The sequence below is a fragment of the Cynara cardunculus genome, assembly GCF_001531365.2.
Source record: "Cynara cardunculus var. scolymus isolate 2C chromosome LG 1, CcrdV1, whole genome shotgun sequence".
NCBI lineage: Eukaryota > Viridiplantae > Streptophyta > Magnoliopsida > Asterales > Asteraceae > Cynara > Cynara cardunculus.
Window position 1 is genome coordinate 20803402 of NC_037528.1, and position 16713 is coordinate 20820114.

At 37.6% G+C, this 16713-nt stretch overlaps 2 protein-coding genes across 3 annotated transcripts; one reads left to right on the plus strand and one right to left on the minus strand.

The window, feature by feature from the left end:
- The first annotated feature begins 209 nt into the window (after window positions 1-209).
- LOC112514239 (glutathione synthetase, chloroplastic) lies at window positions 210-7743 on the plus strand. The gene is made up of 12 exons (XM_025120575.1): window positions 210-564; window positions 775-944; window positions 2059-2134; window positions 2913-3043; window positions 4764-4886; window positions 4977-5057; window positions 5230-5310; window positions 5398-5467; window positions 5790-5911; window positions 6190-6329; window positions 6962-7154; window positions 7321-7743. The coding sequence occupies exons 1-12, from the start codon at window positions 211-213 to the stop codon at window positions 7442-7444; spliced, it is 1665 nt and encodes a 554-aa protein (XP_024976343.1). The 5' UTR covers window position 210; the 3' UTR covers window positions 7445-7743.
- A 1854-nt stretch (window positions 7744-9597) lies between these two features.
- On the minus strand, window positions 9598-16138 carry LOC112519404 (amidase 1). Of its 2 annotated transcripts, XR_003069909.1 has the most exons (10): window positions 16004-16138; window positions 14914-15066; window positions 14708-14832; window positions 14392-14517; window positions 13896-14078; window positions 12767-12914; window positions 11509-11677; window positions 10940-11074; window positions 9718-9920; window positions 9598-9674 (listed from the first exon to the last, which is right to left on the minus strand). XR_003069909.1 is itself a non-coding variant. In XM_025127506.1 (9 exons), exons 1-9 carry the CDS (start codon window positions 16123-16125, stop codon window positions 9768-9770), a joined length of 1314 nt encoding a protein of 437 aa, XP_024983274.1. In that variant the 5' UTR covers window positions 16126-16138; the 3' UTR covers window positions 9598-9767. The 2 variants fall into 2 exon arrangements, 1 of the variants encoding a protein (XP_024983274.1); XM_025127506.1 differs by having other exon boundaries at window positions 9598-9920.
- Between the last annotated feature and the right edge of the window lie 575 nt (window positions 16139-16713).

A 16713-nucleotide genomic window follows, 5' to 3' on the forward strand; every position in this document is an offset into this window, starting at 1 on the left:
AAATATTAAAATCATGATGTATCTCGTTGCATTACGCGAGTACGCTTTTAGTTTCATAAAACTCTTTTAAAACTTATTGAATGAGTAAGTCACTTATTAAGCTAATGATAACCATGTCTTATTTTTTATAAGATTAAAAATAAGTTAACGGCGTAATCAAATGTTAATCCCTATAAAAGATGAATTTGTGAAATGGACAGAGAGGTCAAAATGGTTGCTGGCTGCTCTTCATGGTCGTCCATCTCCCTTTCTTTACCCCATCACCATTGCTGCTTTTCATCCACTCTGCAATTGCATCATCTCAAATCAGCATCAAATTCCCTTCTCACTCCTTCCACTCGACTATCCTACGCGAACTCCTATTTCCCCAAATTCTCAATGTCTCCTCTCAAAAGCGGCACTGGTAGTACTGAGGAAATCAAAACCACTCAAGACAAAAGCTCTGTGAAAAATCTCATGTCTGATTTCCACGCGATCGACTCGGAATTACTTCAGAAGTTGGTTTATGATGCTCTTGTTTGGAGTTCTCTCCATGGGCTCGTTGTAGGAGATAGAAACTCCCAGGTTGGTTTTGGTTTTCTCCAAATCACTTTCTTTTTGTGTAATTTTTAGTTTCGATCATGTAATTAATCAATCGAGACCTTCGTCGCTGATTTTGGTTGATTCACTAATCGCGTGGTTCTTTAGGTTTTCGCCAGTAATTTAGAGATTTGGGCATGATTATAATGACTGTTTCTTATGATGAAGATGATGCTTGGTGCTTTGATTTTGTAGAGATCAGGATTGATGCCAGGAGTGGGCATGGTTCATGCTCCATTTGCCTTACTGCCAAATTCATTGCCTGAGAGTCACTGGAAGCAAGCTTGTGAGTTGGCCCCCATTTTCAACGAGTTAGTTGATCGAGTTAGTTTGGATGGCAAGTTTCTACAGGACACCCTCTCAAGGTTTCTCTCTTGTTTGCTTGTAGTCTTGCTGTGTGTGTGTGTTTCATATTGCTTTCTGGCATGACATTTGCTTGTTTTTTCATAATCACATTAATTTTACATCATTTTTGTATAACTTCAATTAAATTAGCAGAAAGAAATGATCAATATGGAGAAGAGGACAATAGGAAGAACAATTGACATATATAATGTTGGTATGATTTACATTAAGGTAATTTGATTTACTGGATGAAAATGATGTGATTGATAAGCTTCTGCAAGTATAGGTATGTGATTAATAAATCTATTGTGTCGAGTATGTAATTGAAAGAATTGTTAAAGTACGCAACATTTTTATCTCTTTTGCCTAGTTTGTTTGAAGTTTCACGAAGATCCTGCATGTGATCAATCCATCCAGTCTTGGACCTAATCATGTTTTCTGTATAGTGTTCCTTAATCTTTGATTTCTGTATAGTGTTCCTTAATCTTTGATTTCTGCCTCTTTCAGTTTCTATTGTTGCTATTTGATAAAAAGAAAGAGCGTGTTTTCAAACTGCTCTCGTTTCCCTTTTTTCCGATGGAACAAAATGTTTTTGAAACCGTCAAAGATGATAAAACGGATATTGTTTCAACTCTTCCATAACATTATGCTTGAGCAGCATGTCAAGTTCAAACATGTTCGTGTTTAGCTTATAATCAAAAGGAAAACAAATGAAGAGCTTTTTTCTCACGAAAAAAACCCAAAAACGAAGCATTCCTAAATGAGTATTAAGTTCAGAAAAATGTTACTTCATACACTGTGTTACATATCTGTATTGTTTTTTGCCATTGAGGAAAGAAGGGGGTGGTCTTAGGAGTGTGCAGGAATTTTGGGTTTATTCATTTACTTTGATATATTTACTTTTCCTTTTATTAAAGATCCTGATGTCCCTCCAATACACAATGCCATTAAATTACCTTTCAGAAAACATTGGTGCTTTGGGCCTTTGCCTTTGTGGTTCATATTTATTTCTCGTATCATTCTTTAGATACATTTCCTTTTCTTTTTGCAAATAAATGGCCCGGGAAAGTTCTAGAGTGCACATGTAAGGGATAGGAACATATGTGAACTGATCACTTGCTCTCAAAATTGCAGAACAAAGAAAGTCGATGCCTTTACCTCAAGAATTTTGGATATACACTCCAGGATGCTACAAATCGGCAAGAAGGAGGTATCTTGATGGGGTAATTAACCCTTTATGTGTCAAGCTTGTTGATCTGCCATACTTGCAACTTTTTTCTTAGCATGGCATGGTTATGTTGTTAATATTAACCAAGAAAAGGAAAGCATTCAAACTCCACTCATTTTAAGTGTTCTTGTTATTCACAAAGCACATTGTATCTGTTTGTTTCAACTACATGGGATGTCTCTTTCTAAATGTATATGAACTAATAGTTGTAAATTTTAGGTATGTTATGCTCTACATTTTCCCCTTAGTGCTTATTCAATTTGAATGTTGTCACTGTTCAGGCCAGGGGCAGACCCACTATGGTGCATATGGTGGCATGGGCCACAGCTTCGTTCCTCTGTTGTAGTGTCAAAATTTTTAGGGTCGTTAAAGGTGCCACTATATTATTTTGTTAGGTGTAACCGTATATTTCTTGAAACTACAATAATAACACAAGTTTCTCTTGGCAGAGTTGGTTTGCACATTCTTTTCTCCCCTTTCAGGCGTGGGTTCGAATCCCATTTGTATCATTTTCTTAGTTTTTAGCTTTTAATTTGGGATAAAAGACTCGAAAATAAAAGACAAGCGAGAACCCAAAATAGAAGTGCGATGAAGAGAGAACGGAAATATCATTATGTGTTCTACTTGGTTCCTTTTTGGTCTTGAAATCTCTTTAGCTTATTTCTAAGATTTTGTAATATAATGTTTGCTTGAGCTAGAAGTACGTATGGTATCTTATTCAGGTTTGTGGAAGTTACTAAATTTTCTAAATCTTCCTCAGGATATTCGCTTGGGATTACATCGCTCGGATTATATGCTTGATGAGAAAACAAATTTACTTCTCCAGATAGAGCTGAACACAATTTCATGTTCATTCTCTGGGTTAAGTTGTCGTGTCAGCGAGCTTCATAGGTAACATATGTATTCCAAATTATATGATAATTATGTCATTATGGGAGTAACCTCAAAGTTTACCAAATATGTTTTGATCTTTGTGTTGCTTACACAATTAGTTCCCTTAAATGGAAAGAGAAGTAGAATCGTTTATTATCCAACAGTCACTTGTCTTCGTAAACCCTTAAGACTTCGTAGAATAATCATAAATCAACGGATATTTTGTCTTTCGCTCCTTAACGAAACCTTGTAGGAGAATGGGGAAGTGTGACCTATTGATCGCATCCAGTACTGCTTGGGGGACTTGTCTGATCATAACCTTTTAGATGATTGTTTTATTATTAGTATTTGAATTGGCTTAATAGCTTTGATGATTAGCTTAACCGTTGCATCGAGGAGAAACTATTGATAACTTTGAGTTGTTAGCTACCATTGCTACTTGATTAGCCGATTCATGTCGGCAAAGAAAGTACTGTCCAGTTTGTCTTCAAAAGAGACGCCTCCCATTTGCTTAGCCAATTCATGTGGCAAAGAAAGCCTAACCAAATTAATATGCGATGACCACGGCCAGTCTAGTTGATACTCTTGCTTGAAGAAGAAGAAGAAAAGAGTACTGAATAAACTCACAAACAAAAAATTCTTTGAGTAATTAGCACATAGAAAGAGAAAGACACGCATTAACAAATGGTAGAGGTACTTAGAAATTAGAATAATGATAAATCCAATGAAAAGCAATTGCTTTTATTTAGCCTTAACAAAAGAAAATTTTGGAGTACATGATCAAACTATAACTAATCTCATGACTCCATTAAGAAAAAGAGAATAGCAAAAGGCTAGACAAACACCATCTTGTGTTTTTCACTTCCATGACCGCTGGCAGCATGGTATTCTAGCTGACCTTATGCTCTCTTAGGGGCTGTTTACCAAACGCTTACCAGGTAACTGCTTACCGGATGTCACTTACCTTATCGGATGAGCGTGACAAGGACCAGGAATCTTACCCGGTAAGAGGCATAACATGGTTCAAGAAGCTTACCCGGTAAACGAGGGAGAAGACTCTTACCTGGTAAAAATGTTTATCAACAATCCAATTTGATGGCCAAGAATGTACCCGATACGATAAGTAAGGTGATGCCTCTTGCCGGTAAGTGCTTACCCAATAAGCATTTGGTAAACGGGCCCCTTAGACATTGCCTATGTGCAGTCAAGTCTGCAACATAAGTAAGGTTCACTGAAACTGACCTACACCGTTAGTTGGACAGTGGCATACTAAAGATGCACAAGGCCCATTTTTTCGGGCCTCGGCCTTCCAAGCCTGTTTTTACCAAGCAGGAAAGAAGCCCCCGCTTTTCATGCCCGGGGACGGGGTTTTTGTGTGAAAATGGGACCAATTGAGCTTTTTCAGGCCGTGATTTTCCGGGTTTTTTCAGGCTCAGGCTTTAGAAAAAAAAACTTGGCCTGGACTTTTTTGGGGGCCTGGCTTCGGGTTTTTTGTGCATCTTTAGGCACTAGTGGTCCAGGGACTGTCTGTGGCAGGGTCCAACTTCTAGGGTTCAAACCCTTTTGTTGATCAGAATAGAGGGTCAAACAGGAATTAATGAAGCTCTATTCTGCAACTTTAAAGAAATTAAAGACTAATGAAACACTGCCAATTTTAATATTTCTGCAACTTCAGTCATTCATTTTGGGGGACCGAAAGTGTTCAATTGTCTTGATTAAGATATATGTCATCTTGTAGGAGCTTACTTTCCCAATACAGAGAACACCTTGGATTTGATCCCGAAAGGATTCCAATAAACACTTCTGCAAGTAATTTTGCCAAGGCGTTGGCAAAGGCGTGGACAGAGTATAACAACCCAAGGTTCTATTTTTATCTGCCGACTTCATTCTAAATTTCTTCTTTTCATAAAATGTGCTGGTGACAGAAAAATTAATAATCATTCTTATACAGTGCAATAGTATTGGTTGTGGTTCAACCTGAAGAAAGGAACATGTATGACCAGCATTGGCTCAGTGCAACACTCAAGGAAAAATATCCTTTTTACTTAACTGCTAAACCAGATATTCTGTTGATCGCTCCATTAAACAATCCCTTTTAAATTTGTTGGTTAATTTTAAGGTCTGAACTTTCATTGAGATACGAATTCGTAGAGTAAGTTTGAAGTCAAACTTCTGTTGAAATGTAGTCCTGAGCTTATCAACACATATAATATTACATCTATACGGAAGACGCTGGCTGAAATTGATGCACAAGGGAAGATTCTTTCAGACGGAACTCTTCAAGTGTAAGTATCCTTGTTGCATGAATGAATTATCCTGCTTGAAGGTTTTTGAATGAATGGCAACCGAGTGTTCATTGTTCAAAATTGCAGGGATGGTGAAACTGTTGCGGTCGTATATTTTAGAGCTGGATATGCACCCACCGATTATCCTTCTGAATCGGTGAGTAGACATGCCCGTCTCGTCTTGGAATTTTTTATTTGAAGAATTTTTAAATTTCCTGGAATACATAGCATTTAAGAACATGCAATTAGAATTTAGATAGGCATGGTTTACTTGCAATTAAATGTCTAAAATTGGCTTTCAATGATGATAAAATAGGGGAATTTTGGTGGATCAAGGCTTATCTGAGTGGAGTTGAGTTGAGTTGAGTCGAGTCGAGTCTAGTCAAGTATGTGACCCTTGTCCCTCCCGTTGCAAGGCTCCAAGAATCTGCATAGTTTTTTCTGTTTTTCTATTGGCGTGACGTTTATGTATCTTGTAGGAGTGGCGAGCTAGGCTACTGATGGAGGAGTCATCGGCTATTAAGTGTCCTTCAATCGCTTATCATTTAACTGGCACCAAGAAAATTCAGCAGGAGCTTGCAAAACCGAACATTCTTGAGAGGTGATGAGTAATGACAATGTTCATTGTTAATGACTTTCAATTACAGGTGATGTGGTTGGGATAATTATGAAAAAGGGAAAAGAATGTTGATGATATGATAGCTTTTGAAAAATTTAAACTCAATAGGTATAGGGGTATTTTGGTAATTTGGGTAAAAAAAATAAAAAAGGGAAACATTGCACAAAATGGGGTAGATGGATTAGTTAGCATCGATCATGCACTGAAATGGCTTCGAGTACGCCATCTCTAATGCCCTCGATCAATTCTTGTGGGAACAGGTTTCTTGACAACAAAGATGACATTGCTAAGCTTCGGGCATGCTTTGCTGGATTATGGAGTCTTGATGATTCAAATGCAGTCAAGAATGCTATTGAGCAGCCAGGGGCGTACGTCATGAAGCCACAAAGAGAAGGCGGAGGCAATACCACATCTCAACTTGTACTATACAATTATTACTATCGGTGCAAATTCAAACGAGAACCGTAAATATTTTCAGAACCTGAGAACCAACTATCATATATTGTTCATGATGAATGTCGTAATATATATAGACGAAGGATCGTGTGAGAATAGGAGTTAAGTTGAGAAGCATAAGCAGGGATCTAAACCCTTGATCACTTTTAATCTCACCTCCATCCCATGAATTGTGTTATTGTGGAAATTGATCCGGTGCATCTCCATGCATCTCATTGTTGTTGATCTTCAATTAGGATTGATCCAAGGGTAGAGCTCCCTTCTCACCATAACTGCCATTCTCACCATAACTGTCATTCTCACCGGAACCCAACCCTATATATATATATTCATCACGAAAATGATTCATAATGAAAATGAATAATATTCATGAATATGTAGGGTTATTCATCATGAATAATACATAAAATAGTTGGTTCCGAGGTTCTCAAAATGTTTACGGTTCTCATTTGAACCTAGATTCACCAAGCTTGAATCTTTTACTTGTGGGCTCTTACTCACATTTGCATTAGGTTTTTAGGGTGTCAAGAAAAACGTTACTTCCCAAAGTTCATTTGTAGCATGTGCTAAATGCAGGTAACAACATTTACGGAGACGATGTTAGGGAAACTCTTGTAAGATTGCAAAAAGAAGGGTCTGAAGAAGAAGCAGCCTACATCCTCATGCAAAGAATTTTTCCAACTGCTTTCCGCACAATTCTTGTCCGAGACGGTATCTGCTATAAAGAACACGCCATATCTGAACTTGGGATATTCAGCGCCTATTTAAGGTACTTCCTGCAACATCCTGTTGGTTTCCTTTTCTTGATTTAGGCATGTAAGAAATACGAATACCTGTTTCAAAGAAAAGTACAACGACAATCTTTCGTGAGTGACATTAAAAAGAACGGATATTTGTTGATTATGCATTCTGCTTACGGCTTCTAAATGGCGCAGAAACAAAGAGAAGGTAATCAGTAATGAGCAATGTGGTTACTTGATGCGTACCAAAGTTTCTTCATCGAATGAGGGTGGTGTTGCTGCTGGCTTTGCGGTTTTGGACAGTTTATATTTGACTTGATTTCCAGCCCATGTAAGGATCGCTCGTCTTTCCCCTAATAATAATCGCTATTTTTTTGGCTCGTTCACGAGCTAATCACTTGGCATAATGTTCCGTTTTCAATCTTTTCCGATTTGCACCTTGTGGCATGATTTTTCTGAGAGATAGCAAAGGTCATAGCATGTGTATTATACTCTGATTTTAGTGTAACATCTATCTATAATAGGATTCCGACCCCACTTTCGAGTGGGATTTTACTGGGTATGTTTGGTTTGGTTTATTTTTAGTTCTTTTGAAAATAAACTCAATTTGCTGCTTTCTTTTGTATGAGTTGCAGTATCAAGCAGGGAAGAGACCCCGAATGTTATACATACACACACATATGCATATACATACATGCATACATACACATATGCATATACATACACATATATAAATAGATATACATGTTGGTTCCAGTGAGAAATCAAATTTTGGCGAGAAGGTATGAAGTACTTTGTTAGCCAAAGTTCACATAAATTAACGTTTTAGTGTACGTTAATTTATACTAATGTTAACATTTTCATGGTAACATTTATTTATAACCTTCCTATACTTCTCACCAAATTTTGATTTCTCACAGTAATTTTAATTGTCCATATACATGTACATCTATATCCATATAGGAAATCGATCATTAATATCATACATATACATGTGTAGAGTCGGGTTCTTACAAGAACAATAAGAGAATAAGAAAATGGTCGAATTATACTTGATTTTCCACTAAAATCAAGTGTAAAATCACATGTGATTCACTCGACTCTTCGCGGGCCACGTTGCCCACACACTCTTACGTTGACTATTAGTGTAAAATCACATGTGATTTTGTTCTTGATTTGACCATTTTCATCTTCTCTTATTTGATTATTGTTCTCATGTGAACCTTCAGTCTATATGTACATATAGATAAGGGCCCTTTGAGGGTTGGACAAGAGTTTTTGTGTGCGAGAGTGCATTAAATCTCCTCTAGAAGCCGGCTAATAACGGTGGTGCTCGATCGGTTTTGGTTTACGAGATTCATTTATCAAGTCTTTATTGGTCACGTTCGTAGGAGACAAATAGTGGCTCTACTGAGAAGGATAAAAAAGTGTGATGGTTGAAGGGCAAAAGAGTGAATAAAAATCTTTTAACTCATTGTCCACAACACTCTGGTATACATTGATGATATCCTCTTATTCTTTCCAGATAGAGAATCACATGTAGACTTGCTTTCACAGTTTCATTCCATAATAACAGAGCATGGAACTAACACAATTTGGTTGATACAGTAGACAAACTCCCACACTTTTTCACAAATATGGGTCTTAATGAAATCGTTATTCTTTCGAGTAAAGAGCACATCCGATTGTTAAGACCCTACATTTGAGTGGTGTATGCTTGGTTCATTTCGTTTGTATTCACGGACAACGAACTCTGTTGTTAAGCAAATAAGATGAACATAATCTACAAAATTTGAAAGTAAACATCCAATTTACATAATAAACACTATTCTAAAAAGGTTAACCTTAACAACTACCATGGCTCAAGGCTTGTGTCTCACGCCATGTTAAGTCTATACCACGCCATGGCCTAATGCGGGTTTTTTAACACGATATTTGATTTTACTTATCTATTTCATGGTCTTACTTGTTAAATTTTAATATACAACCCAACTTAAATTGTTTATTATCAATGACCTACAGTAGAAAACATATGTTTGTAGGTATAATATTATATATGATAGAGATTTGTCTTCATAAGTCACACCTTGAAAAACAAGATGATCTCGCCGTGGCTCCTAAGGCTTGAGGTTTGACTTCGCCGTCACGCCACGTCTCACACTGTTTAGAACCTTGATTATAAAACTGATAATTTTGCCCGTGTAGCTCAGTTGACAAAGCAGCAAAGCAACTTTGCTCAAATATTCAAAATACTCAATAGGTTCAAGTAGTTCGAATCATGTGGGAGGCAGACTTGAACCCGCCTGTGTCGTCGAGTCAGCTCTTAAATGGCTCCTCATATGTGGTTCCTATAGGGTCGGTCAGGGTTGCTGGTATAATCAACCTTTTGCTCGAATAAAAGTTGATAATGTTCGATTGGCTGTTAGGATGTTTCACGAATTCCGATATTAATTATTGCAACGATTTAAATTATCAAGATAAAAAGTTTTCATGAGCTTGAATTCTTTTTTAAGTGTCGATACAAGCTTTAAAAGCATCTGGTAACACTAGCGTTTTAGGTAGGAACCAACAAGCCAACATATAACTTCCCTTTTTTGATTTGCATGAGCCATCTGAATTATGTTCAAACACAATATCTGAATCTAGTAGCTCAGCTTCTCAGCAACTTCAACTTCTTGTTTCAAAGTGTCATAAAGGGTCTCAACAAGACTTAATAGGAATCCATCTGAACCATGGTTCGCCAACAAAGAAACCGCCACAGGAAGATCGTTATATTTCCCTAGTGGAATCGTCACCTAGAGATCAAGCCAAAGTTCAGATGCTCTTTTTTTAAGTATACAATATATATATATGTGTGTGTGTGTGTGTGTGCATGCGTGTGTGTGGGGTGGTGGTTTAAATGAAAACAATACCATTTTACGAGAATTCGGGAACATTGAAACAAGCAACCATCACATGTAACACTGTGCAGGCGACTTGGCCCACGAGCTAGGTCGCTATTGTTTATCATGTGTCTATCACCAGTTTATCATATGTGATGGTTGTCTATTTCAGGTGTACTTGCATTCTCGTAAAATGGTATCATTCTCATTTGAACCCTTCCATATATATATATATATATAGAGAGAGAGAGAGAGAGAGAGAGAGAGTGTGTGTGTGTCAGGTTCATGTGAGAATAGTATACAAATAAGAGAATAAAAAAACAGTCGAATCACATGTGATTTTACACTAAAATCATGTGTAAAATCAAATCACATGTGATTCAAAGCCGCGACCTGAGGTCCCAGGCCACGTCACCCACACACCTGCATTAGTTAGTGTAAAATCACATGTGATGTTGCACGTGATTTGACCGTTTTGTGTTCTCTTATTTGATTATTATTCTCTTATGAATCTCCCTCTATATATCCTTCCCATATATATATATATATAGAGAGAGAGAGAGAGAGAGAGTCCCCTTCTTTTGCAAACCACCTAACCAGTACAACCATCTGGTCTGACGAATATTTGGTTCCATAAACATTTGGATTGTTTGTCGATGATAATGAATGAACTCCGATCATCTTCCTTAAATATTTAGATCCTAAAAAATGAACACTCGTCTCAATTGATTGGTTTACACCGTTGTAGTTAGGTGGTTTGCATAAGAAGTGTATATATACAACAAAACTCACATACACTCCTCACCCAACTTTGAACCCTTGGAGGTAGGGGTCTACCAGTAACCCGGATGCCATTGGGCCAATAAGGCTCAGATCTTTCAAGCTACAATCGGTTCAAAACAAAGTGACTGAATGGGAGGAGTGGGTCTAACCTGGCAAAGTCCAGATACTCCAGCTACTGACAACAAGCTGAATGCCCTTGCACGAAATGTTTCCAATAAAGTGGGATCTGTTTGCAATTTAGGTGGAGGTCCAGGAACAGTAGGGATGACAAGTATGCCATGTTCCTAAAACATAGAGAAAAGTTTTCAGAGTTTAATAGCATGTTCAATACCAAAACAAAAATAGAAGAGGTGCATGTGTTTTCACCGGCGTAAACAGACACTTCCTAAACAACTTTAGTTGATTAGAAAGTTCCAGGATATAAAGATTGGATCATAAAGTCACAAGAATAAGTAACGACTCGTGTTGTTGAGATATCAGGGGATAGTTTTTTCCCTTTTTGGTAATTGTGGGTGTTTGGGCCAGCTTGTGTGCACCTCAACTAATCTCATGGGGTCATGAAGATAACAGCTAAGAAAATCCCCGGTGGTCCTGAGGAGCCTCGAACTGACGGCCTATAGGATTAGGAGGAGCCCTAAGGTCAAGTCTCTATTTGCCGGTTGAGATGGCCCTCAAGGTTATGAAGGATAGTATTTGAAGAGAGGGAGGGGGGTTATACCCCTAAGAGAGCAGTGAGAGCTTCGCGTAGTTGGGTCTTCACGGACTCGCATGCATCAATGTGTTCTCCTGATGTCTTTAGAGCATCAAGTACCCGTTCTGATATACCTGGACCCAAGTCAGGTTTCACCGTGCTCACCCATTCACCATGGTTCTTCTTGAATTCAAACCTATGCTTAACATAGAAGTTCATGCACAAGGAAGAAGAACAATCAATCGATATTTCAAATATAGCATAATAGAATACAAAAGAGATCATGTGTCTGAATTCCTCTTTCAGAATACAATATGGAAAACTACTGAATTGGACCCTATACAATATGCCATCTTCTAGTTCAGTTCCCAAATTATTATAAACAGATGCTAATTATGTCCATGATGGTCCTGTTTGTCTCGGCAACTCTACATATATTCGCAATAAGAGATTAAGATATGGCTGTCATTGCCATTTACCTGATGTAAAGGGCATCAAAAAAGACCGCCGCTAAATTAAAGAACAAAAGGATAGGTTAAATGATTCAAAGAAACAAAGATATGGATATTTTTCAGAATATCATCATTGGTCTATTGGTTAGTTCTTTGATTTTCATGTGGGGTCTTGTATTCAAGTCTTTTATTGCAAAAAGATTCAGAAACATGATAAATCTGAAATTAAAAGCTAGAAACTAAGGAAAATAACACAAGCGGGATTCGAACCCGGGTATGGGGTGGGAGAAAAGCCATGCAAACCAACTCTACGAAAGAAAACTTGTGTCATCATTGTAGTTTCAGAATATATACGGTTGCACAAAACAAAATGACACGGTGGCACCTTTCACGACCCTATAGATAGAGTGGGAGTGCCAGGAGATGGTCATGCTTATTTTCATATCTCAGTAAACTAGTGTGTGTGTGTGTGTGTGAGCATCAACGGAGAGCTGGCCTATGTCTCAAATATAAACCATTCACAGGTTCATCACGTATTTTGGCATTGTTCCTTCTTTGTTTATCTTGTTGGTTCTTTAGTTTCAATAGAATTCTGTCCATTCTTTTTCAAACTTGGCCGAGTATCTATCAAAATGTTACAAGATAGCTATATTAAGAGTCTAATGGAACTATTTATGATCAAAGGACACAATGAGAAATGTAGCATGGTTTAAGGATAGTTTCGGGAATCTCTATAACCATGCAAACCAAAATTTTGTTTTAGAAAGGGAAAAGGGGAAGAAGAATTTGAACTCATGTACTTGAAAGTATTACCAGAAGAAATCTAAGCACACCTTTGTAGCAATCGCATGGCAGTAGAGAGAGCCACCAAAGAACTAATGCTAAATTCTTGATTTTCAAAATCATCCTCCATGAAGTGCTTCAAACTTGGAACTTTGCTTTCAACATAGTCCCCAAGGTTAACAGGCCGTAAAATATGATCTGCGCTACTAAATTCAAGAGGTAAGAAGCTACTCCCACACTGCCACAATTAGGGGCTGTTTGGTTGGTTTTCCATTATGTTTTGTATGGATAGAGTTGTCTATGTGGATTAATATGTATGTATAGATTGGGAAGGTTTTTGTTTGGAGGGCTTTTTCATACATGGAAGGAGCCTGTTTTTAATTGGAGGGGCAGGTTTGGAAACACTTGACGCTGCATAAAGCTCCCCTCATAAGCTTACTGAATAAGCCACTCTCTGTATCATTAAGCCACTACTGAACGGTCATGTGTAACTGACCAAATAAGTTGTGAGTCTCATTAAGCTGCTAACAAACATGCCCTTAAGTTTGATGGTACATGGGTCCATCCTCCAAATGGTAATACCATGTATGCCATGAGTTTAAATCCCCATCTCGCATTACTCTAAAAGAAAAAAGAGCAGTGACTCCTTTTGTAGCTTATTACTTTGATTTTAAATGTCAACCTTTCTCAATTAATCTGAATGCATTTAATCTTTTAGGAAACCTTGATATCAAAAGGTACAAAAAGTAAAAAATGGTTCTAAACATGTAGAAGATATGTGAAACTTAGAAATATGAGTTTGATATTCAAAATCAAATGATGACAACTAATATAGAAAGGATAATTTTTGCAGCCATTTCCCTTGAAGTTTGACGGAGAAGACATTAGTACCATACTTCTTTTACTGTTCTGTAAAAATGATTTATATGGCCACTGTATCTCATGTTCTGATCATCTAATACCCACAAAAATGAGTTCACCACTTTTCCCTTATCAAAATGACACCAAGAACATTATTTTAAAAAGATTAGTTTTTACACCAAAAACTGGGACTACCAGGCAAAAGATGATCCAAATTAGAGGTCCAATAACCAAATAAACCATTTAATAATATAAAGGTCAAGCCAAAATGTTCTTTTTCCAAGTTTGACATTCTTAGTAGGAGAATCAACGGATTACCTCCAAATAGATTCTCTACTGATCTAGCAATAACGTTGGTCACTCGGGTGCTTGGGATACTAAGAAGCTTAAAACAATCTTCAGCAATCAAAACTCGACTAGGCCGCACATGTTTTTCATCTGGCAACTGCAAAAGTATCTTCCCAACGTGATTTAAAGTCCCGGGATCCCTAGAGAACCATCCTGCATAGAATTTGAGAAAACATTAAACATATGGCATATATAAGTTATATGTTTCTTTCCAACTCAAAGGCTAGGGGTTTTTAGCCAATTTCCATACGTTCCACTTTCACTCTTTTTAGAGGATCACTTCATTGGTAGCAAGCAAAGCATCCAAATGCACTTCTTAAAATATATTTTCACATAAGTCAATTATATCATGCATGATTTGATTGCCTGTGATTCCTGTGAATGAAAATTTGTATACAGGAAGTGGATAGTTTACACCGTCTACAAGTTGTTAGCATATTTCTATTTTGTAATAATCACAACTTACCAACAGTATCAAAACTCTGTGCCATGGGAATAACTCCATCGGTCGAAACAATTCCATGGGATGGGCGAAACCCAAAAATTCCGCAGTATGATGCAGGAACTCTTACACTTCCTCCGGTATCGGTGCCTACACATATAGAAATCTTAAACTACTGAATTACTAAGAACTTCTAGACAATTTAGAGACTTGATAATCTTAACATTGAGCAAAAATGGTGTTGGGAAGCATTTTATATGAAACATCTGAACAACTTTAAGTTTCGATGTGGTGGTTCATTAAATACTACCCCAATAAAGAGTACTACAATGCAACTTACCTAAAGAGAAATCCACAAGCGTAGCACCAACTGCTACAGCAGAGCCACTTGATGACCCTCCAGGAACCCGGTCTGGTGCACACGGATTAGCAGGTGTTCCATAATGTACATTTTCTCCATTTATACTGCCCGAAGCATTATTTCAGTTTAAAATCATTAAAAACCTTTCATGTCATGTGAATGGGACCTATGCACATATATCTGACCTGTAAGCCATTTCATCCATGACAGTTCGGCCAAGACACGTGGCACCTGCCTTCAACATGGCCAAAACAGCAGGAGCTGTGGATGTAGCAGCAGAATGAGTCCTTAACCAATCTGGATTCCCAAATCCAGTCACATAACCATCCATGTCAAATCTGCTTTGCGTTCCAATATTAATGACAAATAAATTGACACACACAAAACAATTACTGGTAAATCAGGTACTAATTTTCATGTCGTTATTGTTCACTCCATCTGTATAGCATTGTAATTGCAATATTGCATTTTTAAAGAAGTTCTTTAAGTTGAAAATCCATTGTTCCTGATAAATATATTGATGTTATTGATTTTGGTCCATAACAATATTACTCTATTTGTCTTGCCGCCCCTCCCATGCCCACCGACACCCCATCCCTTTTCTACTTTCATCCTCACCATTGCCCCCCTCCCAACCTTTTCTCCTCTTATCCGTCATAGCTTCTCTCAGTGCCAGCCGAATCCCCCAACCATCCGCGTACGAACTCCCGTTCTATATTGCTCCCATATGATCCTCCCTTACCCAGCTACCCTTATAATCATTACCTAATCCCTTTTATCCACACAACCTTTTACTGTCCTCGTTACTGCAAAGTCTTGGTCCTATCCTGATATCCTCTCAGATGGAAGACTCTTCCTACCTACTAAATCAAGTGATCTCTTCTTGAAACTGTTTGACCATCGCAGGTCACAATAAGAAGATTGCAATTTGAAGCCATTTATTTGTGACATTGTTCATATGTTGCAATTTGCGAACCAAACCATCTGTCATTGCTTGCAAAAAGCTAGCAATTTTAGGAAAATTGTAAAAATACAAAGGTTAGTAATAGTAACCAAATTTGACATCTTTTGTTGCATCTCCATGAGTGTGTTGAAACTAAAAGTTAATGTACCAGTTAACCACTTCCAAATGTTTACAATCTAACGTAGAATTGAACCAAATCATTTGAAACCAAACCAGCTAACTACCGTATCAGTAAACGGGCGCATATAGTAAGTACAGTCAAAGATATCAAGAGAGGTCGAAATCCATTGACCTATGAAGAGAAAACTCACATGTCTTTGACGGCAAACGTGAGGCGATTCAAGGGGAGTTGCTCAGGAGACGAGGCTGGCGAGGGCGGGAGGATGAATTTCTCCATGAAAGCTCCGTAATCCAGGTCCCTTGCTATCGTCATCGTCCCCTTCTCTGTGTATGGGGAATTTTCAGTTTTAGTAGATAATATACGGCTGACTTTCGAATGAAGGATAGGGATAACCTTCCCTCCACAACTTTACATTTGCTTAGTAGACACCAAAATATCGGGTATACACTGTAATTTATTTTGATATGTAACATTTTAGTACATTAAAATATATCGAATGCATCAATTTACTTGGTAAGCGCTTATAAGAGTCGTCATCCTCACTTATCGGGTAAGACTCTCCATCCTTCTCATCGCTCTTATCCGGTAAGATTTTTGGCCCGTCTCATATTTCATCTAATGAGGAAATTTATGCGTTAAACACTTATCAAGTAAGTATTTAATAAACGGCCTCTAAGTGATATATTGGTAGGGGTTAACCTGGTAACCATTTAGCAAACAGGCCCTGGTAATGTTCGACGGTTTAACAAAAATTTAAAGCAATCAATCTCATCATTACCAAGTAATTTCATAAAGTAAGAGGCCAATTACCAACAAACATTGAGTAAATGCTAACCGAGTAAAAAATAATCTAATTGTTTCCCTCTTGATAGTTCCATTAAGAGGCAGTCTCTGAATCGT

Bases quoted from the DNA above. Each gene is read 5' to 3' on its own strand.
- LOC112514239 (XM_025120575.1), top strand. From the start codon at position 211: ATGGTTGCTGGCTGCTCTTCATGGTCGTCCATCTCCCTTTCTTTACCC. The intron at 3,044-4,763 runs GTAACATATGTA...GTCATCTTGTAG, and splicing joins CGTGTCAGCGAGCTTCATAG to GAGCTTACTTTCCCAATACA. The intron at 4,887-4,976 runs GTTCTATTTTTA...ATTCTTATACAG, and splicing joins ACAGAGTATAACAACCCAAG to TGCAATAGTATTGGTTGTGG.
- LOC112519404 (XM_025127506.1), bottom strand. From the start codon at position 16,125: ATGACGATAGCAAGGGACCTGGATTACGGAGCTTTCATGGAGAAATTC. The intron at 15,067-16,003 runs GTGAGTTTTCTC...AACGCAAAGCAG, and splicing joins ACGTTTGCCGTCAAAGACAT to ATTTGACATGGATGGTTATG. The intron at 14,079-14,391 runs GTAAGTTGTGAT...AATTCTATGCAG, and splicing joins ACAGAGTTTTGATACTGTTG to GATGGTTCTCTAGGGATCCC.